The 24,331-nt window shown below is 41.6% G+C and overlaps 1 protein-coding gene across 3 annotated transcripts in view; it reads left to right on the top strand.

Moving 5' to 3' along the window:
* The first annotated feature begins 343 nt into the window (after window positions 1-343).
* The window catches only part of ash1l (ash1 (absent, small, or homeotic)-like (Drosophila)), a 28,042-nt gene continuing 4,054 nt past the window's right edge, over window positions 344-24,331 (top strand). The window contains exons 1-25 of one of the 3 annotated variants that reach the window (XM_043217515.1): window positions 344-480; window positions 1,357-1,453; window positions 4,988-5,782; window positions 6,502-10,867; window positions 12,502-13,228; window positions 13,848-14,021; window positions 14,241-14,335; window positions 14,697-14,770; window positions 15,176-15,221; window positions 15,412-15,520; window positions 16,030-16,236; window positions 16,611-16,757; window positions 17,648-17,756; window positions 18,180-18,341; window positions 18,450-18,520; window positions 18,760-18,932; window positions 19,018-19,170; window positions 19,566-19,620; window positions 19,828-19,960; window positions 20,675-20,944; window positions 21,522-21,608; window positions 21,797-21,887; window positions 22,144-22,282; window positions 23,059-23,231; window positions 23,373-23,539. In XM_043217515.1, coding sequence (XP_043073450.1) covers window positions 5,201-5,782; window positions 6,502-10,867; window positions 12,502-13,228; window positions 13,848-14,021; window positions 14,241-14,335; window positions 14,697-14,770; window positions 15,176-15,221; window positions 15,412-15,520; window positions 16,030-16,236; window positions 16,611-16,757; window positions 17,648-17,756; window positions 18,180-18,341; window positions 18,450-18,520; window positions 18,760-18,932; window positions 19,018-19,170; window positions 19,566-19,620; window positions 19,828-19,960; window positions 20,675-20,944; window positions 21,522-21,608; window positions 21,797-21,887; window positions 22,144-22,282; window positions 23,059-23,231; window positions 23,373-23,539 — 8,310 coding nt within the window. In that variant the 5' untranslated portion in view covers window positions 344-480; window positions 1,357-1,453; window positions 4,988-5,200. Of the gene's footprint in view, window positions 481-539; window positions 1,029-1,356; window positions 1,454-4,987; window positions 5,783-6,501; window positions 10,868-12,501; window positions 13,229-13,847; window positions 14,022-14,240; window positions 14,336-14,696; window positions 14,771-15,175; window positions 15,222-15,411; window positions 15,521-16,029; window positions 16,237-16,610; window positions 16,758-17,647; window positions 17,757-18,179; window positions 18,342-18,449; window positions 18,521-18,759; window positions 18,933-19,017; window positions 19,171-19,565; window positions 19,621-19,827; window positions 19,961-20,674; window positions 20,945-21,521; window positions 21,609-21,796; window positions 21,888-22,143; window positions 22,283-23,058; window positions 23,232-23,372; window positions 23,540-24,331 lie in introns of those variants that run through there. The other 2 variants (XM_043217516.1, XM_043217517.1) reach the window with 2 other exon arrangements.

Raw genomic sequence — 24,331 nt, 5'->3', positions numbered from 1 at the left:
ATCGCAAAGTCACGTTGTTTTGTTTTACACTTTTTTTGAGACATTTTAAAACACAATAATAAAAAAAAGTGTTTTAATCGTAGTTTATGCAAATGTTTTCCTAACGTATAGTGATACATTTATTTCACTTTATTGAGCGCATGCGTTCCTGTGCGGAATTCACGCGCATCTCGGCGTTTCCATCCAGCGTTTTTAAGCAATATATAAAATATATATATACACATGTATAAAAATGGGTGTATGAAACGCAGCTAAAACAGCCTTCGACAACTGCCCTCGACTCCCCTCCTTTCTCCCCCTCCTTCCCTCCGCTCTCCTCCCTCCCTCCTCCCGCTCTGACTGTGAGAATGCCCTGACAGAAACGATACGGGCTTAGCAGACATGGAGGCCCGATTAACGAGAGAGGCCCGTTCCGACGCGTCTGAGCTCGACTAACGCGGACCCGGAGAGGGATTCGAGCGACACATCGGATTATCGCGGGTAACGAGCGCCGCTCGGAAGACACGGGAGAGGGCGAAGGATTTGAGGGAGAGATCCATTTCGGGTGCTCTGTTGATTCAACGCAGCAGCCGCCATTTTGTTGACAGTTCGTGTTTTTAATAACCCGTGCGGGGCTCATCCCGAAGAGCGTTAGGTTTTCGTATTCCGCTCCTTTTGGTCCTTCCGAGGATGCTTTTATGCCACCGTGGGATTTTTATTGACGGCCTGGGCGAGGAGGGAATACTTTACTAACGTGATCCCCACCAACAGCCGCTGCTTCGTTACATTACTAATCGTGCGGACGGATCGCGGGGTTAGCTAGCTATTCCAGCAAATGTGCTTGACAGGACAGATCGTTAGTGTGTGTGGGGTTTAGCGGTGCGATCTATCTGCCCTGAATTCACTCGTTTGGGGGGTAGTAAACAACACGGGGACGTGAATCGGATGACCGTTGACGTTGTATACGTGGGGTTATAGCCGCGATGTTGGGCAAAGCCAACTTACCTTGCTCACAGACATGTGTCTTTCAAAATTGCAATGGCAGAAAGGTATTCTGACATCCCTTTGTACTAACAATCTCAGTCTAATAACTTGCTATTACTGTTTGATGGAGTCTAGTTTTTGACACTCCGCTCTAATTTAAGGCTAAGCTCAAGATACGCTCTTTGCTAACGAGCTATGCTAGCTAACGTTATATTAGGATCATAAACCGTGACCAGGGCGCCTCAAGTAGATAAATATCGTTACAGCTAATTTTTTGCTGGGCGATTGCACATACACACTAGATGATTATTTTGTCATGCCGCGCGTTGCTCGGAACGTTCTTCCGAGAAATGTGACCGTGTTTTCCCTTTGCTTTATTTTTGGGGACATCAGCGATTTCAAGATAAATATCTGAGCGACCATGCTGTTGCGCACGAAGGGAGGATTTTGAACGCGAATTATGTGAACGCCGTTCTGGACCGCTAACAAGGTGAGCAACTTCTTAATTGATTCTGCGTTAAAACCCGAAAACGCGCTTTGAGCCAGGTGCTCGGTTTACGCGGACATCTGTCAAAACAAGTGAGTGATACGCAGTGTTTTGATGCACGAGCTTTGTTTGTCGTCGCTAATGCGTAATGGTGTTTGGGAAATGTTGCGGCGTTTTGGCCATTGGGTTTCACGCGTTCATTTGATAGAAACTAACCTTTAGGAGTACCTGCGAGTAGATCATCCTCGGTTAACCTCGTTCACAATAGGGTTCGTTGCACGTGCAAATTGCGCGCGCGCCTTTGCTTGCTTATATATTTTTTTCCCCATTGGAGCGGAGGTCTCGAGGAGCGTAGAAAGTGATGTCTGGAGCCTTTGAGCCACCTTTGACCTCTGACACCGCTGTCAAGGAAACCAGAACTAAACTTCCCGCTGCTCGAGTGCCGCTCGAGTGGAGAGGCGTGATTTGAGGCATTTCGTTTGTGGTAGGAAAAGGTCCAGCCAAGACGCATTGTGTTTGAAATACGATTAATGGCAGATCGCAATGCTTAGCTTGCGTCGGACCGTTTAGTTTCGTTTTGAGATCCTTTCTGAGGCGAAGACGCGAGCTGGATGTTGTAGTAGGCGAACGGATCGTTAGGAAACGCGTGGACTCATTTCCTGGCTTACAGTGGGGCGTTTTTAGATGAGAAACTAAATAAAAGGTTGCATTTTTTTGTTGCGTGAGCTAAAGAACATGCACAGTTTTGAAATATATCATTCAAAATCAAGACTAAAATGATGGACACTTGTGATGAAGTGTGTAAAAAAAGAAAAGAGAAGTTAACTTTCTAAAAAAAAGGCCTAGGCATAATTGTTTGGACAATTGACTGAACTTAGTAACCCGTTGATAAAGCCATGAACCAATATTTTACTTTTTCAGCAATCATTCAGTTTACATCACTATATCTAAGAAAAGAATCGCTACTGTTTCATTGCAACTTTAATATGACGTGATCTTGTAGCTTAAATGTTGGTTCTGGAGAAGCATAGACAAACTATAGCTACATCCAAAGAGTGGAGTGAATAAAGGTGTTATTTGTCTACTACACCGTATTTTTAATAGTTTTTAGATGTATTTTGGCAAAGGTTTTTCTCCATGCCATCTAGTTACCCTCAGGCTCACTAAATCTAAACTATAACTCTACTCTCGCTGCCTCCCAATTTGTCCTGCAGTGTGTTTTGGCTGGCTGGAGGTTGTGGCTTTCAGTGCTCATAGAAGAAACGCGGGCACATAATTTCATAGCAGAAGAAAGACTGTCTAAATACACAGAGTTAGTATATTATGTATCTGTGCTGCCAAAACAAGCATAGATTAAAGAGTCGTGAATGACAGGTGCTGAAGAAGCGTGGATGGAGGAGGAAGTAGAAGAATCACTGGCTTGAGAGTTTCATTTTTGTTTGTTGATAAATTTACTTTGATGTTACACTACGAAAATTTGCTTTATCTGGTCAGACTTGCGTGCTGTTTGTGCTTACATATGCCTAATGTATGTAAATAAATGAAATGCAATAGTTTATATTGTATAGTAACATTTTTAGTTGGTCACTTTTTGCTTGTTTTGTTCCTGTGACTCAGCTGGTAGAGTATGATGCTTGCGACACCAAGGACACGGGTTCAATTCCCATTGCTCCGGATGCATAAATGTAAACCTAAAAGTGTCGGATGGTTGCAAACGAGAGCTTGCTGCCATACTTTCTCAAGACTTTTCTCTCAGCCATTTTACAATACAAGGTAGCATTTATTTTTGGCATCTTCTCCGCAAAGAGAGGAGGGACGAGAGAGCGAGAAGCGGAGTACGACCCAGAGCACCGAGGAAGTAGGGGAATGATTGTCACTAAGGGAGGGACGGACCAAGGAAAAAAGACGGAGGGAGGGAGCGCTGGGGAAATGTGTTTTCGATTAGCAGGAGCACAACGACTCTAGTTTGACCGCTGTACTGTTAGATTTCCAAGTGAGTGTTAGAGGGAGACTGAATGAGTGAGAGGACGAAGAGAGTGACAGAACGGGGTGAAAGGGTAGGTCGGGCGGTGAACAACAGAGGTGTGATTTTTGGATGGCCGTGTGTGAAACGGGAAAAGGGCGAATGGCAGAGAAAGGGTGTGTTTAAGTGAAATGGGGTGAGTAATTATAGTAAACAGTGAGAAGTCGGGAGTAGAGAGAAGGAAGGCAGGACTCCAAGTTCTGGAGCGCGGTTTATAGTTGTGGTGATTTCACAGAAAACGACTTTCTCAATATAAAAGACCACCACTAATGAAACAACACTCCGTAAAATGGCTCTTGGAGCTTTTTCTCGTGCCGAGCGCTAAATGGCCGTAACCGTTCGTGTAGCGTTCCAATGACCAAGGCGTTCTTAATAGACTTGTGTAATCTTTAAACCTTCGCTCTCAGCGGGGCGTAAAGAAACTGTCCACTTCTGTTGCTCTGCCCTCTCTTTTTCCTTTTCTTTCCTGGTCTTTCATTCACTCTGCGCTTTTCTGATTGGCAGTCATAAAAGGGCTCGCTAAGGTGACTGGATCCTCTGTCTCCCAGAGGGCCCTTTATGTTGAGGTCACTGCTCGGACTCCCCTCTCAATGACTTGACCCTCAGAAAGCACCTGTGGTCGGTGGAGTACTAAATTACTCAGTGGCCTTTTGTTTTGGAGGTGTGTAAGGGGCATAAGGTTACTTTTGTGAAGCCCCCAGTACTTTTTTTTTTGCATTCCAAAAAAAACATGTTCTCTGTCTTTTATAATCTAGGTAAATTTATTAGAAAGGTGATTGCAACAACAAAAAAAGAAATATTGTTAATTGTTTGTAAACTTTACAGCTGTAAGAATATTAAAAGGCTGATTCACAGAAAATTAGTATTCCAAAACCATTTTATGTCCTTGTGACTTATTTGTGACTAGGGTGATGTTTTGCAAAAAGGTCCTTATCATTATGGAACTGAGGCTGGAATAGTTTTTGATACGCCACCTTGAAATGAAACATTGAGTGTTTACATGTACAACAAATTGCTGATAAAGATCAAAAATCAGTGTTATCAAACATAGCCAACACAAGAAAATCTTATCTCCAGTTTTGATATAAAGGTAAACGGAAACATTTAGCATGTTGAATTAGTCTACTGGTAAAGTTGCTGAGCAAAATAAAACAGATGGGTAAAAATCAAAAGTCTGTTGTTGTTGTTTTTTTTTTTGTAAAATTGTTTGACTTTTATCTGGTAACGTGTTATTAAAAAACAACAGCAAATGCCTCTTTGATGCTTTCTGTCTGAGGCTTCATAGTGTATCATTTAGAGCAATACATAATCAAAAGTTTCTGAATAATCCTCCTAAGGACACAGAAAGGCTAGTCACAATTATCCAAACCATACAAAGTCGTATTTGTGGTGGTGATTCATGTTTGCAAAGCCATTCTGTGTTAATAATTAAATTAAAGGTTAAAGCTGTCTCAGAAGTGTGGCTAATTTGTCTTTTGGTCGTAATACCCCCTCTCTTGTTTTTATCTCCTCAGTTTGAAGGTGAAAGGGCTGGGCACTTGGGAAGGACGACATTGCTTCAACCCAACAAGGATTTTTTTCCAATCTCTGCTTTCCCCCCTTCCCCTTCCCCTTCATTCCACTTCCTTCTTCTTACCTGACATCTGCACAGTTCTCCAGTACCTGCCTATACCTGCGAGTGAGAACATCCTGTCCCACTCAAGCCCCCCTTGTTCCCCAAATCACCAATGGATCAGAGGACACAGGGGGGGCCCTCTACGCCACCCCCGCTCCCTGCAAACGCCCCTCCAGCAGAACGCGAGAAAGAGGGAGTAGGAGGAAAGAAGGACGATGAAGAGGAAAAGAAAAAGCGAGAGAAACCAAGAGATGGGGCACAAAGTGAAACTTGTGCTGAAAGTGGGACTAGTGACCAGCAGCAGCAACAGCAGCAACCCACACAGTTCTCAGTCAAAGAAACCAGTTACTCTGAGGGCAATGTCAAGCTCAAGATAGGCCTACAGGCCAAGCGCATGAAAAAGCCTCCTAAGATACTGGAGAACTATGTGTGTCGTCCAGCCTTCCGAGCCACTGTAAGGCATAGTGGAGGACGAGGCGGAGGGCGTGTTAATCGTGGGGCTGGAGCCAATGATGGGAACAACCACACTTCTAGCCCAAGTCGTGGAAAAGAAGTAGAGAAAAGCCCCTCTGTCAGCCGAGGAGCACCTCTACCATCTAGTGCTCCTGCTGCTGCATCTCCCTCGCCTTCTCTTCCTCCTCCCGCATCCACCAACCCAGTCACTCCTGTGAATGGAAGTGCTCCAGCAAAAAGGGTAAGGTTGTTTAACTTCTCGCATAGCATTTCTTAGATGTCTAAGACATTGTAAATAAAAAAAGAGAATAGCTGAAATTACATAACATGCACTGTGACCTGATTGAAAGGTCTAGACAAACTGGAATGACTTTCTTAGTCCACTTTCTTTTCACTAAGCTAATGTGATTTAATCAAATAAACAAGCATTGCAAATCTTGCCACATTTTCTATCTTAATTATTGTTTCTTTCTTGCACTTAAACACTAATTTTTTTCCTTTTTGTTTGTTCCACATTTCTCTGTTGTAGCTGTGCTTTCCTGTCTGATACAGGACACTCTGCTGTTCAGTCTTTTTTTTATTGTTTGTCAATCTTTCTTTGCCTTGATTTTATGCCATAATATCTCGTAACTCTAGTTCACAGTAACTCTTCCCTACATATGTTTCACACACATCTTTTCTTTCTCCTTCCATCTCCCTCTGAAGTCCTTCTTCTGTTTTATTGATTTAGAGGGAAATAAACAAGCAATGATGTTCCAAAATTCAATCAATAAACAGTGGCATAAACATAAAATTAGATTACCCTATTTTTGTAATAACTATGTGAAATACAGCTCAGATTTGTCACAGTTTTATCATCATTTAAATGCATAATCTCTGTACAGTTTATGATTTTTCATATTACTCTGAATTAAACGTATGTGAAATTATTTTAATGTTTTCTTCTATTTATGTGTATAGGCTCCTCCAAAACTTGCCTGTAAGTCTGAGGGAAAGGCTGATGTAAAATCTGTTGCTTCTTCAGAGAGACCCCTTAATCTTCATCGCCCCATGACAGAAAACAAATCACCCTCCTCTGGAAAGAAAAACCATGTTCCACAAAGCAACCCTGCCCCTGCCCCATCGCCACCAACAATGCCCTTAGCCGCCACATCACAACAGGACCCCAAAACAGATGGTATCTTAAAAACTCCCCAGTACAATTTCCCTGAGGGACAGAAGGAACAAGAAAGGGGAATTTCTGCCTGGGGTACTCCTACAGTAACTGAGAAGCTTGCTCAGCTCATAGCTACATGCCCGCCTTCAAAGTGCCCTAAGCCAAAAGCCCGAAAGGTGTCACCAGCTCCAGCACACAGTAGCTCACCTCCCTTAATTTCTAATCTGCAGCGCCCTGAACGGGCTATGGCCAATAGGAACACCTATTCCAGGGCGGTGCACCTTGCCCCACCACCACCTGTTTCACGGCCCCCAGGTCGCCCTTATGGTTCTAAAAATAAGGACAGTATCCTGGAGAAATTTTCTGGCACCTCTAGAAAAGAAGAATCAGATGGACTTTCAAAAGGGGTCACCAGTAGCAACAGCAGCACAACCACCACCACCACTAGTACTGCACTGTCTCAAAATATTAGTCGCTTGACGACGGCATCCACAAGTGATAGCACTGACAACAGTACCACCAATGGAATGAAATCTCAATCTCGTCTTGGGCATTGCCCATCTCATTCTTCCTCCACGGCTACTCTTTCATCACCACAATCTTCCTCTTCTTCATCCTCCTCCTTAGAAAGAATAGGAAGTACAGGCTGTCACATGGGCTTACCAGGCTCACTAGCTTCACGGCCTAGAGCAGAGGAGTTTACGGAGAAAGACAAAGAGCGTGATCGAGACAAAGACACGGACAGTCCCAGAGATTTAAGTAAGGGCTCCACTCCAGCCATGCTAATGAAGCAAGATGCTAAAGAAAGGTGTTCTTTGTCAGCTCCTCGAAGTGAGCGGGGTAAAAGCTCAAGCCCAGTCAAACGTAGTCCCAATCAGGAAAGTCGTGTAAGTGGGGTACCAAGTCCTGCTGAGTCCACCAAATGCACTATTTCACCTTCATACCCTTCTGGTGCCAGCAGGAGCCCACCACCACTTTGCGACGACACTGGGGCTCTATCTCCTGCATCACCAACTGAGCAGGATTCAAAGCCTCTAAAGAAGCGGCGAGGACGACGGCCTCGCTGGACGAAGGCAGTGAGTCGCACCCACAAGATTTTACATGAGGCTGCTTTGAACCATCAGAAACCAATGCCGCCAGGGCTTTCCTCTTCATCCCCAACTCGGCAACCTCTGGAAAGGACTCCCACTGGTAATCGCATGTCCCCTGTTGCTTCAGAATTTTTTGATTCTTCACCCAAGAAGAGGGGACGGCCCAAGTCCAAAATGCCTCGGTTAGATGCACCAGCACGTGGCCGCACCCCAAACAAACTGGTGCCCTCAAAGGTCTACTCCAGTCTGCTCAAATCTAAGGAAGAGCAGGATCCCCCTGTTTTGCACCCTGAAGTGGACTTTAATCCACCTAAACCCATGCAAAGAAAGCGAGGGCGACCCAAGCGCTCGCCACCAAACCTTCCACAAGAAACCCAGCCCCCAACACTTGCTCCTGAGTCAGGGGATACTTCAGTAGGTGAAAAGCCTTTTCGTAATAAGGGCAATGGGCAGCTCATTATGAAGACGATTATAGGCAAAATTAATAAAATGAAGACCGTAAAACGAAAAAGGTTTCTGAGTCAGATACTGCTTGGGCCGAAACCAGGGACTGAGCAGGAAAGCTCCAGAAGCAGTGGAGCGCCAGGGGCTGGGCCTGCAACAAAACCACAGTCTTTATCATCACTTGCTGCTACATTTGGGGGCAAATTAGGACCCCAGATCAACGTTAGCAAAAAGGGGACAATATATATGGGTAAAAGGAGGGGTCGTAAGCCAAAAACATCAGCTAATCCCTCCCCAGGTGCCCCCACACCCCCTCCTGAACCTTTCTTATCACCAAACACTTCGTCCCCACACCATCATCACCAGTCACAGGCCTTACAAAACCAGCAACACCAGTTACCTCCGTCTGAGGTGTTCCCTTCCCCATCACTCTCTCAGTCAAGTGGGGGCCAGAGTCCCATTAGTGATGCTAGCTTTGTTGAGCCTGGCTCAGTGCATTTCTCATCTCACCCACACTGCAGCCATTCCCATCAGGGCCACCACTCGTTCTCTTTTCCCCCACCTACTTTTTCAGCCCCCTCTGCTCGCACTGTAGCAAGCTCCTCATTATCCACAGCAAACCCATCTCAAAAGAAATCTTCTTGCCGGGGTTACCACCACCACCATCACCACCACTACCGGCAGCACTACCATTATCGAAAGTTTTCTCCTCCAAGGCCACTATTGCCCACTTCTCCTGCTCCTCTTAGTGAGCTAAAGGAGGCCACACCTTCCCCAGTCAGTGAATCCCACAGTGAAGAGACCGTACCCAGTGACAGTGGCATTGGGACGGACAACAACAGCACCTCAGACCGTGGGGAAAAGGCTGGTAGTGCAAGTGGCTTAGCTGGTGTAGGGGTCTCACAGGGTATGACTAGTGGACTCTTAATGCCTGGTGTCATAGGTCCATCCATGGGAGCTGGACTAGGGCTTTCTTCCAGAGGTAGGAGGCGGCACTCATCTTCAGTTCACTTGGAACGTCCTTCACCTTCACCCTCCCCACTTGGAGCGAGGGCATCACCCGATACAAGACGACCGCACCCAGCTGCCCCATCTCCTGCTTTGGTTGGACATAAAGAGAAACACAAGCATAAGTGCAAACGCCGTGGACATGGCTGCCCTAGCTATGACAAACTTAAAAGGCAAAAGCGCAAACGTAAGAAGAAGTACCTTCAGTTGCGGTCACGTCGGCAAGACCCAGACTTTTTGGCTGATTTGGATGAGATCTGTGTGCAGCTTAGTGAAATACGAATTGGTCATCGCACACCTACACTTCGTTTGGGTAGTAGTTTGGGTCTGGGTGCTGGGGCAGCCGGCCCTGGCCGTGGGTCTGCCTTGGGAAGTGCCAGAGCCAGCAGCAGCCTTGGAGGTGGAACCAATCCACCACCACATCACTATCTACATAGAGATCTCTTGCCCACAATCTTCAGGATCAATTTTAGTGGATATTATTCACCACACCCAGCTTACCCATGTGATTCACTTCATTACGTCCGTAAGCCAGATCTTAAAAAGAAAAGAGGACGACCACCTAAGCTCAGAGAATCTATATCAGAAGTACCTTTTGTACCTGGGTTAGGTTTTCCCCTCTCCAGTGGAGGATTCTATCACCCTTCTTATAGTGTCCCATACTCTTCTGCCCCATTGGGACTTGGCTACTATCGTGGTTATACCCCAGCAAGTGCCCTTTACCCCCACCCCCATCACCAGGCTCCCCACTCTGGCCCATCCCACCATGTTCATTCCCCTTCTTTTCCTCCACCTCCGCCCCCTTCTTATGTCCATCATCATCACCCCTCTCACTTGCTTCTTAATCCCTCCAAATTTCACAAGAAGAAACACAAGCTGCTTAGGCAGGAGTATCTAGGTGGTGGTCGTTCATCAGTACTCTATCCTGCGATGTCGTCTGAGCTATCATTTGGCTGGCACCACAAACACAAGCATAGGCACAAGCACCGTGATCGCTGTGGGGAAGAGGAGGGTGATGATGTTGGTGGAGTTGTAGGTAGCATTGGAGGCAGAAGTGGAGGAGGTGAGGGTTTGGGGGTTGGAAGAGGTGAGCGAGGGAGTGTAGAGTCCCTGCAGCGTTGCAGGTTTGGCCGAGATAGCTCAGCTGACTCTAACGCTAACAAACAGGCAGCGTCTGCCAACTCCCCTTCCTCTTCCTCCTCATCTTCTGCAGAACGGTACAAGCGAAAAGAAGCTTCAATGTCTTGTCTTGGGCCTTCTCGACTTTCTTTGGGCAGCATGAGTCGGGGGCATCATCCTGTTGAATCCTGGTTCAGGATGGGAAGTTCTGAAACAGATTACTCCAAACTCTCTAGAAACCAGTCCCTTTCTGGGTCTGGTGCATTCTCTGAAGGACATGTGCAAAATACAGTGGAGTGCTCAGAGAGTGATGAAGAAGATGCTGCCTCCCCTCTTGAGGAGACAGAGACCAGCCACCACACCAACTTGTTCACATCTGCACTATCTCGAACCTCCCTTAAAGGGAGTCGCAGCAAAAAAAGTGGAACATCAGAGAGCCCTAGTCTTTCACGGTTGGATCGGACGGTGAGAAGGGATCGTTCCACATCTGCAGAAAGAAGAGAGATGGGTAAGTCAGAAATCTTATAAACTAATGCTGATATTGTAAAGGCTGCAAGGCTACAGTACTTATATGTTATGGTTTACATTACAAACACGCCCGGTTCAGTTATGTCCTTGCATTTTTTTTTAACATGTTGTCAAACAACCGAATGCAAATCAGGGCTCGAGCTTCCTGAGGTGACCCAAATTTAGTTTGACATTGTGAAGGTTGCAGAATTAATACAGTGAAATGTAGTCACTCTCCAAATATAGCTTTACCTCATCGTCCTCCATAATACTGTTCTAAAATTTTATTGGACGTCACTTGCTTCATTGCATGCCACAAATTTATGATTAGTTTCCAGTACTTCCTGTCAGTGTTCCGGATTGATTTCAGTGCCAGGCCATCAAATCTAAAACATTTTGCATGGTCCGTTTAAAGCAAATGATATGAGAATGTTTAAAGTTGCAGCTTGTTGTTAAAGGTCATACAGTATACTACACTGTTACCTATGATTTCTTCTGCACTTCAGCAGCTGTGGGATTACAAACAGGCAATTTTTTTATACTCATACATACACAGACCTACTCAAATGTTACAGTTTTTTATAATAGAGCAGTTTTCTTAATAGAGCAGGCTCTCAGTCAGGCTGGGATGGATGGACAGTGTGTTTGTGTATATGTGCTCATGCATAGAGGGTCCCTAGTGAGACGGCGAAGTGTAGTATGTAATCCAGGATTAGAGCTCAGGACATGAGGTCATCCAACGGTCATTGACTGTACCATTAATTCACTGTAGCAGCGAAAGCAAGAAACTGATGAGAGAGTAAAAGAGGAGGATTAAGTGCTTGAGGAAAATGGGGCTGATAAAAAAAAAAAAATCAAGAACAAGACTAAGGCAGTGAATATAGATGTGATTGGAAGGAAGTGTTAGTTGATGAATAGGTGCACATATGTAGTGGTGCTTGCTAAGGCAGTCATTATTATGTGAATTCAGCAAAGCGCTAACCATAAGTATTAAATTCCGACTTGTAACACGTCTTGCTTGGAGGAATTGTGGGCAAGAAATACAATGGAATAGAAAGATGTGGAAGGATGGGTTTGACTGATGGAAAGATAAGATGAAGAGAACATAATAGACTAGACTGTGTTGAAAAGTGAGTTAGACTTGAGAGTAAGTTAATTAAAGGGATAATGAAAGATAGAGGGAACACAGTTAATGAGGCCCTGCACACATGAATATATGTAGCTGTTTTTTTGCTGAATATGTGAGACCGTTATTTTCAGCTACATTGGAATTTGGCTGTTAGGAGATCAGTATTTTTTTCTACATCCTTTAATCCAATTTATTGAAGTTTTTTCTCAACTCCCCATTCTGTTATTTAGCTGCTAATAAATGTGCTCTGTAAAAAGATGACCTAACCATGAATTTGAGAGTTTAGTTTAGTCAGTGGCGGCTGCTGTTATTTGTATTCAATGTTGCTCAGCGCTCAAAAAGTCCAGTTAATAATAGATGGAGCTTCTTTGGTATACACTGGCTTTTATTTGATTTTTTTAAGTTTTAATGTGGGACATTGGGCGATAGGAAGACTTCTGTTAACTGTTGTTCAAATTCGTTTAATGTTTCAGCCACTCAACCCACCTTTTGTTTTAAAATCACAGGAAATGTGTCTGGCACACAGAACCGAGTTGGCCAATCCATTGTTCCTGAGGTTTCTGAGGGTCCCCATCATCGGCACCACCATCACCACCACCCTCCTCTATCTCTCTCTCACTCTGCCTCTTGCCTTTCTCACTGCACTCTCGACCTGCCTGGAAGCGTCACAGCTCTCCGGCCCTCCAGCCGTCAGGCTAGTCCCTCCACGTGCTCCTCCCAGCCTGCATGCTGTCGTGACTCCCCCCCTTCGCATCACTCGCATCGGCCCCCTCCCAAAAACAACTTGCACCATGTCAACAAGATCCTTCGTGCAAAAAAGCTCCAGAGGCAAGCACGCACAGGAAACAACATGGTGAAAAAACGAGGTCCAGGCCGTCCCCGCAAGCACCCGCTGCCCTCGCCTCCCCCGTCGCCCCCACCACAGACATCTGAACAGGAAAACCACCCTTTACCTGAAAGGCACAGAGGAAGTGCGCTTTGGGAGGGAGACACCGTGGTTGACGTCATTGAGTCTGTAATACAGAGTCAGCGCAGAAAAGGACGCAAGAGAAAACGCTGGGAAAGGGAGACAGAAGGAGGCGATGAGGAAGAAGAAGAACCGGAGGAGGAAAGAGAGGTGGAGGAAGAAGAAGAAGAACGACCAGCTGCTAGAGAAGAAGATGTGATGGCAAGAGCTAGAACAGAAGGAGGGAGGGGATGGTTGACGCAGGAGGAAATGCATTGTTTTCGCAGGTATGTGGTACAGAATGCAACTGTTCAAAATTTATTTTGGAAAGAAGTAAGAGTTTATTCAGCAAGAGTGCATTAAATTGATTAAATGTGATATTTTATAACTTTCCATTCATCAAAAAAGGGGTAGCACTTTACTTACAGTCCTGTTCCTCATGTACATACTATGTACTTATTGTAGTAATTTTAGTAACTAGGTACTAACCCTGAACCAATCATCTCCAAAACTTCAAGACAATAAATGAAAATAAATAAACCTATTTTCTTTACATATAAACATTAAAGCCTTCCTCCACAATGAACTTTTTTGAACCTTTAATGATGCTTTAATGATCAAATCAATTTAGTGTTGACTTAAATGCCACAAAAGTGTTCTCAGACAGGACTTAGACTAAGCCAGGATTAGGCCATAGTTCAATTAGGTCATTTAAGTACATTTCTTTTATCATGCCTTTGAAAAATGCTGTGCATTTTGAGACCAAACAAAGACACTGATATATGTTAGGATCAATTTCTTTCAGTTGAAACAGCCCAGAATTACATTTTAGTTTGGGACTAGGCGTAAGCCTTGTCCATGAAACCGGGCCTTAATCTCATAATAAATTGCTGCTTTTCTTTTCAGTGCTCTAGAGGGAAAACCTGATGGCCAATCCTCCCCAGATCGCACAGTCCCTACTTCTCTGGAACCAGCCCCAAACCCATCAGTGACCAGTCAACGGGAGAAGAGAGTTGCTAGACCACCCAAAAAGAAGTTTCAGAAGGCTGGGCTTTATTCTGATGTGTACAAGACTGATGAGTAAGGATGAACATGCTCATCATACCTGTCTTATTATCTATCATATATATACCTGAAAAATATAACCCCCGCTTTGTTTTTTATTGCATACATGTTTTTTTGCATTGTTTTAAAGCATGAGAATAGTTTTAGATGCTGATATGGCATAATAATAAAAATAGACTACTATTACTACTATACCTGGAAAATAAACATAACCTGTCTCTATTTCCCTGTCAGTCCTCGCAGTCAGCTGCTACAGCTAAAGAAGGAGAAGTTAGAATACACTCCAGGTGAACATGAGTATGGCCTTTTTCCTGCCCCGATTCATGTTGGTGAGTTTAAGCTTAGCTTGCAGTTATTTTCTAATAGTCTGCAGATTTTGACATGCATCATTCATTTTGCTCTATATCTAATTGCAATTTTGTAGAGTTTGATTTAGGATTAATTTTTCGCCATAACAGTTTCAAAGAACTATTATTTCAAGAAGTAAGGTTGTGGACTTGCTGGTATACAGCCTTCATTGTCATTTCTAACCAGTTCATTATGTATGGCCCCATGGGCAATCAGGCTGATTAGTTACAGTTTATGAGTTATGAGGTGATTAGTTGATTCAATATTGGAATGGCGCTGCCTCAAATGAAAGGACAAAGAGATTGAATTAATAACTGCTATTTGTCTCTCGTGTTTGTCCAGGGAAATACTTGAGACAGAAACGCATTGATTTTCAGCTGCCTTATGACATCCTGTGGCTTTGGAAACATGATCAGGTAGCTCCTTAAAACCACATCTTTCTCTGATTTGATTTGTTATTTATGTTTTTTGGTTCAAAGTCATTTTATTAATAAGTATTTTCGTTTTGGTTTCCAATAAACATCCTTTAAACAAGATGCATTTATTTATGGGATAATAATAGTATTATCTATTATTGTTTTATTTTTTGGTCTTCAGAGATTATTTTTTCATTAAATTACATTTTCTTTCTTCAATTGGCACAAACATAAATCTAACAAAATGTAGTAAGGTTTATGCTTCTTTATGAAAAATATTTTGCCAAAGGTGTAATATAAATACATTTCTGTTCAGGATATATTTTCTGTATGTAGTTTTAATATCTAAAATGATTTTATGTAGTTCAATCCATATACTAAAGGATACATCTTTATGCTTTGTAGCTCTACAAGAGACCTGATGTGCCTCTCTACAAGAAGATCAGATCCAGTAAGGAGATTTTCATTAGTTTTTGTCACTACCTATAAGCTCAACAGCTCTGTAGAGCGGGTTTGTTTCCATAAATATACTGATTTGACAGGACTGGGAGTTGTAGATTCCTTCCTGACTACTCTGCTCTCATTTTTGTTCACTGTATTTGTAAATGTTTGAAACGAAGGCATTGATATTTTCCTCTTAGATGTCTATGTGGATGTGAAGCCTCTTTCTGGCTACGAAGCTACTACCTGTAACTGCAGGCTGCCTGAAGAGCACAGTGAAAAGGGCTGTCAGGATGACTGTCTAAACAGGTAAGAGGCTTTTCTCTTCTGCTCACTAGGTTTGCACGATACACTGGTGCTACGGTAATATCGCGATACTAAAGCATAAAAATACCATTGCATTTTTTAACGGTACCATACGGTATTACCGAAATGGCCAAAGTATACTTCGGTCGTCCAGGTTCGTACGTGGTCGTTTTCACATACAACAGTGCATGCGCAAGAAAACCAAACTCGGCAGTCTTCGAAAGCAGTCTTGAACGCTTGCTGGCGTGTTTAATCGACAAGTAGGCATATTTAAATTATACACATAATTCATATTAAATATATTCAGAGAAAAATCTTGTCTGTTTACATCTATTTATTTATACATTTTTGATTAATTTTTATTTGTAGTATTTAATTATATTAACACAATACCGCGTGGTATCATGATACCTCATCTGGTATAGACGTTTTTATGGTATAGTGACAACCTCACTGCTTCCCAATTAGTGCAGCTGTGGATCCCATGGTTTTCTTATCTCTGTCTGCCTCAGGATGATCTATGCTGAGTGTTCTCCAAGTACATGTCCGTGTGGTGATCAGTGTGATAATCAGCGTATCCAGAGGCATGAGTGGGTGCAGTGCCTTGAACGCTTCCGGGCTGAAGGCAAGGGCTGGGGAATTCGCACCAAGCAGCCCCTACGTTCCGGCCAGTTTATTATCGAGTACTTGGGAGAGGTGGTCAGCGAACAGGAGTTCAGGTTAGCCACATTTTGGCTTTAAACAAGAGGAGACACATACTTAAGTTAGTTTTAACATGCAACAGTTTGATTAATTCCAATAAAATGTGAAGCTCATGTGTTATGTATTAATCTTTTCATGTCGTGTTGACTATAGTATTTTTTATTTTTAAGTTTTTTAAAGCAGAATGCTAGCACAAAACCTGATTAAAATCACATCAACAAAATCAAAAAGCTGGAAAGACAATATCTTAAAAAATTTAATAAAACATAAAATTATATTACTACCACTACAATTGATTTAAAACATGCACAAAATTTCACAAAGATATAAGTATTAAGATATAAAATTCTAACTAAGAATTAGAAATTCAGCAAGACTGTTTTGTGTTTAGGAGTCGTATGATGGAGCAGTACTTCTCTCACAGTGGACACTACTGTCTGAATCTGGACAGCGGCATGGTCATCGACAGCTACCGCATGGGCAACGAGGCGCGCTTTGTCAACCACAGCTGTGAGCCAAACTGTGAGATGCAGAAATGGTGAGTGAAACAAAACCGTTGATGAGTCACTGAAGAAGCACGGTAATAGAATTCCGTCAGCTTCTGGTGTTCTGAATAAGAAAAGGTAATTTCTAGCGATGAGTCACTGGGGACGTGGACCACCACAAGTATGAGTGAGCAATGACTTTATCCTTTAGAAATTGCTGCGTTAGGAACAAACCTTGGTCATGTTGAACAAATTAAAGAGGAAGAGGTCATTGCTGTTTCATAAATTAGTTGAATTAGTCAAAATCTGAAGGATTAGATATTAGCGGTGAGATCGTGATCTCAAGATCCAGGTCAGTGACCAGCATCTCCTTGGTCCTGTAACACAATTACACACACACACACACACATTAGGTGTCGGTGTTCACACATAGTCCGCAGAAAAATGTAATCTCCTCCATCTCTTGCTCTGTCTACATTTTTCCCTTTCACGCACACATACACGCATTAAAAGCAGTGCTTGTAGGCTGGATGGTGGCAGATCATCCATCTTGTCACAGAAGAGCGATTATCTGTAGCTTGTGTTTTAGGGTGGGGGACACAGCTGTGCTGCCCAGTGCACACACACACACTCACACACCCACATCTGTGCCAAAATGGCCTCGTTCTACCTTATTGCATAATGTACAACTCAACCTAGCCGTTCAATATCAAGACCAGAACGCTGGATGTTTCTTAAATTCATTTGCTTTCGAGGCTCAGCGTTCATATGATGCAAAGTTACAATATATTAAATCGGTAAGAGAGACAATAAATGTATAATAATATAAAAGGTTGTGTGTACGGTGACTGCAAAAGATAAACATTGCTTGTGAAATCTTATTGCTTTAGAAACCTGACTAAGGTTGAGTTGAGTTTAAATCGTCTGTCTGTCATTCTCTCAGGTCGGTGAATGGAGTGTACCGTGTTGGTCTGTTTGCTTTGAAAGACATCAACAGTGGAATAGAGCTGACATATGACTACAACTTCCACTCCTTCAACACAGAAGAACAGGTAAGCTGGAAGAGTTGCTGCCACCCGTATCCTGCGTGTCAGGAACGTGCCTGTCTGAAGCATGTACCTACACATGCACAGTACGTATGTGTGCAGCTGTGTTTTGTAGCGGATGCTTGTACTTCATTCGCCCGGATCGGTGGGGATGATTTAATCACTCATAGTCGCTTAAATTCAGCATCTCGAGTCTAGAAGACTTAAGGATTTTAAAAAAAAAATTTTTGTGAGCTATTTTTATTTGCTTATCATTAAATTTCACATCAACGAGGTTGATTTGCCCATTTATTTTCCTTTTATTAACGTTTTAACAATGATTTGTTCATCATTTGGTGGATTGGTGGATTGGACATGTAGTAGATGTTTAACATTTTCCTCTTCCTTGCCAAATGATAATGTTTTTCCTCTGCTCTTGTTGCTATGCAGCAAGTCTGCAAGTGTGGCTCGGAGGCTTGCCGTGGCATCATTGGCGGCAAGAGCCAGCGAATCAATGGGCTGCCTCCGAAAGGGGGCGGATCAGGGGGCGGAGCCCGGAGGCTGGGAAGACTGAAAGAGAAACGCAAGTCCAAACACTCACTGAAGAAACGGGTATGACACAGTACATTCAACAATGAAGCACTACTTTCGGCTACAGTAGCTGCTAGCACAAAGTTTTCCTAATGCAAAAACATTATTTTCGGATTTGACCTTTTTAAGGAGGAAGAGTCCAGTGACAGCAGCAAGTTTTACCAGCACCTCTTAATGAAGCCTATGTCAAACAGAGAGAGGTAGGATACCATTACACACTTTTTATTTTCTGGGCAGCTGGTTTTAAAGGGTCATATTTTACACGCTTTGCAAGTCCAATTACCGGTCGAGGATGTTTTTGTAACAAAAAGAGTCATAATTTCATTTTACTTGTGGCACATTGAAATAAACGAAGTGACTTTATACTGAAACGACCTCTGATATAATAGACCGATCTCTCCCACTCAGACATCCTCCACTGCTTTCTTGTTTAATTTAGGAACTTTGTGCTGAAACACCGGGTGTTCCTGCTGAGGAATTGGGAGAAGATGCGGGAGAAACAGGAACTTCTGAAGCGAGACGGAGAGAGAGAGCGAGAGAGAGAGAACAGTGGTCTTTCTATTTACACACGCTGGGGAGGAGTCATCCGCGATGATGGCAACATCAAGTCAGGTGTGTGTGGACACACTTGATCTCAAGTTTGTCTTTATTCTGTTTTGAGTCATTATTAAGCATTGTGTGTTGCTTTTTCCCCCAGATGTATTTCTGACCCAGTTCTCGGCGCTACAGACGTCACGCTCTGTGCGCACACGCAGACTTGCGGCGGCCGAGGAGAACACGGAAGTCACACGCACTGCACGCCTGGCGCACATCTTCAAGGAGATATGTGACATGATCACAAGCTACAAGGGTAAACGGACACTAATTCATTCACATAGCATGCTTAGAAAGCCTGCAGTTTTTGCTGTTGGTCTTATTATTGACAGTCACTTTCATGACTGCATAATCACTTTTATTATGCAAGAAGCAGAGGTCATAATCATGGTGTAGACATTGATTTTGACATGCATTTATAGTTTGTGAGACAGTCGGTTGTCTTGACAATCTTATTACCAAGTGCTGACACTCATTACTTATTTGTTTGGATGGAAATCTAGAATGTTGATTCTAGTTTCAATCTAATTGCAGTACATTTTTGTTTTATTGCCTCGGCATCATGACACTTGCTTTTATTTAAATGCTGCGTATGATGTGCATTTTCATATAATCAATTATCATGTTGTTGTTGTTGTTTTTTTTTTGAAGATTCATCTGGTCAGACTCTTGCTGCTCCGCTGCTTAACCTGCCTTCTAGGAAGAGGTGAGAAAAATATAATGTTCTTAATACAGATTATTTAATATATAAATATGCACTTTTGACATTTTTGGTGTCATTAAAAGTTGCCAGAGGCCTGCAAATATGATTATTATAATATACTATAAATAACTGCCGTAAGAACAATTGTCTTATGGGCACAGTAAAATCTTACGTACTTACTTTTTGTGACATGTCCGTATGCCTCAACAGAAACGTACAGTACTATGAGAAGGTCACCGATCCGCTAGATCTCAGTACCATAGAGAAGCAGATCCTCACTGGACACTACAAAACCGTCGAGGCTTTTGATTCGGACATGCTCAAAGTGTTTCGTAATGCTGAGGTTAGTCCCACTCCTCTTATACTCACTCAAATCAGGGTGGGCAATATGGAAAAAAAATTTATATAGCAATATTGTTTTATTTCAATCTAAATATATATTTCATGAGATTTCTTTTGCTATAAATAAGGTCTTTTTTTATACCTTTTAATAACTTTAATTATTTTATTTTTTTAAGATATTAAAATTTAATTAAATTAAATAAAAAACGAATACTTGCCTATTTTTTTAAAAAAATCCTCAAGCTCAAGTAAACATTCAGTGATTAAATAACAGTAAGAAACTAATTACAAAAAATTACAGTAGAACAAATAAATAAGAAATGCTACATAAATATTTTTTTCTTATTTAATTTTTCTTATTAAAGTTATAAAATCATTTAGTCTAGCATTTTCTCTCATTTGTTTTTTGATTACCATTAATGACAGACAGAAGGATTATGATGTTTGATGAAGATATGTATAGTAATTATATTGTGATATTGTAAGTAATTATATTAAAATAAAAATCTATGCTCGTTAATACTTAAGTATGACAAATAAGTAGATAAATGGTGCACTTAGTATTTTTTCCTTTATTTAAAAAAAAGTAACAACTAATATGATAAAGAATAAAGACAAAGATGAATTTCTTGCATGTATTTTTTTAAGTATCTTCTTTTGCATATTATGCATTATTTTTTCTAATTTCTCTTGTATTTTTCCTTATTCTTAACAGAAATATTATGGCCGCAAGTCTGCCGTGGGTCGTGACGTGTGCCGGCTCAGGAAGGCGTACTATGGTGCACGTCATGAGGCTGCTGTTCAGATTGATGAGATTGTGGGCGAGACTGCCAGTGAAGCCGACAGCTCTGATTCGCTGGAGAGAGACCACGCCCACCACCACCATGACGGAGGGGGCAGCCATGACAAAGATGATGATGTGATCCGCTGCATCTGTGGCATGTACAAGGATGAGGGGCTCATGATTCAGTGTGAGAAATGCATGGTATGTGTTCATACTTAAGATTAGGGATTTGAACCTCTAATCTCCCTGTCAAAGAGAGCTCTGTGCCTTTTACTTTTCAAAGTGGCCAAACTTTTCATCTGGTAGACTGTAAAAGGATGGATCAGATTTCATATCTAGGTACCAGCTATAAAATAGTACCGGCTGCATAGCAACATCCTAGGGGTGGGCAATACGACCAAAATCTTTTTATTTTACAACAATAATAATAACAACATTTTGATAACATAGAGATTTCCGAATTTTTCTCAGTGGTGTCAGTATCACACACTTAATATTTTGAATTGGCTTTAATTTTTTGTTTTACTACATTTAGTAAGTAAACCTGAACTTATATTTAGAGTTTTGTAAGGCAAAATGTCTAATTTCCGTTCAGGTTCATTTTTTAAATCTAATATTTATAGTTTTTTCTACTTCGTTTCAATTACCAATAAAGCATGAAAATACAGGCTAAAATACAAATTTACTTATTCATGTTGTTCATGTGAAATGTTGAGTTTTGATGTATGTGTAATTGGGCGAAGTAGAGGTGATCTATCTCTCCGTTTGTGTCCGTCAGGTGTGGCAGCACTGTGATTGTATGCGATTGGAGGCCGATGTGGAGCACTATCTCTGTGAGCAGTGTGACCCTCGTCCAGTGGACAGGGTATGTGACCTTTCAGTCTGTGTAACTTTACAATTCTTTCTTCCTCTCTGACTATGTTTAGCACGGCCATATGGTCTCTTATCACAACATTTTAAAGGTCACCCTCGGGATAAGATCTCCTCTGTCATTCAGGAAGTTTAGAACTCCTGAAAGCTTTTTTTTTTGTGTTTCCTGTCATGTTTCAACAGGAGGTCCCAATGGTGCCCCAACCCAGTTATGCCCAGTCAGGATCCATCTATTATATATGCCTGCTTCGAGATGACTTACTATTGCATCAGGGTACGGTGTGTGTGTGTGTGTGTGTGTGTGTGTGTGTGTGTGAAATGAAATCTGCAGTACTGTTGAAAAGTTCGGGGTCAGGATTTTTTCTTTATTACAGTTTGAATGTCTGTCTCTGAGCATTCTGTTTATTAAAGAATCATCAAAAAGTAATAAGCAGTATACAACTACTCATATTATTCAATTTAGTAAAACTTGTAATTTTTCGGTTCCGATGTGTTTAGGTTTGCTTATGTTTGTAGCGTGTCTTTTGCAGGTGACTGTGTGTACCTCATGAGAGACAGCAGACGCACCACGGAAGGCCAGCCGGTGCGTCAGTCATATCGTCTCCTGTCTCATATCAACAGAGACAAACTGGACATCTTCCGTATCGAGAAACTCTGGAAGAATGAAAAGTGAGATTCGCTACACCACACAATGCTCAGTCACACTTTCGTTTTTTGGACCAATCCTTGCTATTAAATACGACCTTATTAATACTTAGTAAGTTAGTTGTTAAATTAAGGTTTTTGCGCGTGGGGCTACTTTTTGGCGGAAATTGTTAAATAAGCTAAATTTCGTAATAGCTTTGTAATATTAAGGTTGAACTACAGATGTCACAACCGTTTTAGCGATGTCCTGACTACCTTTCTGGGCCTTGAACATGTCAGTTGCTTTACTGTCTATGCAGGGTCAGAAAGCTGTCGGATTTCATTTAAAAATATCTTAATTTGTGTTTGGAAGATGAGCGAAGGTCTTAAAGGTTTATAATGTCATGAGGGTGAGTAATCAATGACAGAACCTTCATTTTAGGGTGTACTTTTCCTTTTAAGGCGTCTAAGATATGGTGTTGTAGAATAAGGACATAGTGTTACAGAATAATAACATTTCTATGTGCTTTTAATAAACCGCTGTTATAGTAGTATTATGCACGTAAATAAACGACTACTTAACAGTAAGAACTGGTCCCTAAACTTTGGTGTTATTTGTATTCTAAGACTAATAATTTAGAATAAAGCATTGACATTTCTGTCATCCTAACGTTCAGAGTAAAGGTTAGGCTGAGGTTTAATCCTCCTGTTTCAAAGTAATACGTCTTAATTCACCAAATCACCTCATCAGTGTTTTTTTTCCTTTGTTAAAAGAAGCACGGACCTTAGATCTGATCAGGACTCTTTTTCTCTCTCTTTAGAGGGGAGAGGTTTGCCTTCGGTCATCACTACTTCCGTCCCCACGAGACGCACCATTCTCCTTCCCGCCGCTTCTATCATAACGAGTTGTTCCGAGTGCCTCTGTATGAGATCATACCGCTGGAGGCGGTGGTGGGAACGTGCTGTGTGTTGGACCTGTATACTTACTGCAAGGGTGAGACGTTCACACATACGACAGTTTTACATAAACATTTCAACAGCGAGATGCAAGGAAGGCACTGAACCAGATGTTACTCGCTGAAAACCGCCATACGGTCTACATGCTAATGCCTGATGCTCTCGCTAATGGATTCAGGTCGTCCGAAAGGGGTGAAGGAACAGGACGTTTACATCTGCGACTACCGGCTGGATAAATCGGCACACCTGTTCTACAAGATCCACCGCAACCGGTACCCAGTGTGCACCAAGCCCTACGCGTTCAACCACTTCCCCAAAAGACTGACGCCCAAGAGGGACTTCTCAGTGAGTAGTTTATGAGCTGGGAATTTTCATATATTAAAAAGGAAAAAATAAGATTTTTTAAAGATTTTTTGCCTGACATAACATTGTGTAATTTTGCATAGTTTATTATTTATTTATATTTTATCATCAAAATATATTTGTATTTTTTTTAATGGTGCACATTTTCATGTTTAATATAAAGTGTAACATTATATCACAATATGAAGAGACTACTAGCAAAAAAAAACACTCAAAAATAATAACTTAATAATAGCTTTATTTGTTAGTTATTTTTATCTAATCAAAATAAGCCAACTGCAGTTTGTTTGTATGAATTGGATTAATAAGTTGAATTAATTGGATTGCGCAATGAAAAAAACATGACTTTTAAAAATTGTTAAAAAATGCATTCTTTTTATTAATTTTTTTATTTGCTATTAATAATTATTATTAATATTAACACACTTATTACTTTGTATTTGAAGTCTGATATATTACATTAGAGTTTGGGGGGGTTTTCTATTTAAATTTGTCTAGTTTTGGTTTTAGTGTTTTTGTTTTGTTTTTAGTTTTTTTTTTTGACCGGGACATATCTTTATTAGATCCATCCGTTCATTTATTATGAATAATAATTTATCTTACATATGCTATTTTTTTTTTTTTATTTAAATTTTGTATATTTTTCACAATATTTATTGATATTAATAGTAGTATACTTTGTTGTTGTTGTTGGGTTTTTTTTCTAAGTTAGAAATTTTGACTTTTGGAATTTTGGCAGTTACCCGAACGTCGTTATAGACCATAATGTTTTAT

Source organism: Puntigrus tetrazona, chromosome 19, assembly GCF_018831695.1.
Source record: "Puntigrus tetrazona isolate hp1 chromosome 19, ASM1883169v1, whole genome shotgun sequence".
In the NCBI taxonomy this organism is placed as follows: domain Eukaryota; kingdom Metazoa; phylum Chordata; class Actinopteri; order Cypriniformes; family Cyprinidae; genus Puntigrus; species Puntigrus tetrazona.
The sequence above is the reverse complement of the archived record's forward strand: the minus strand, read 5'-3'. Positions and strand labels throughout refer to the sequence as shown.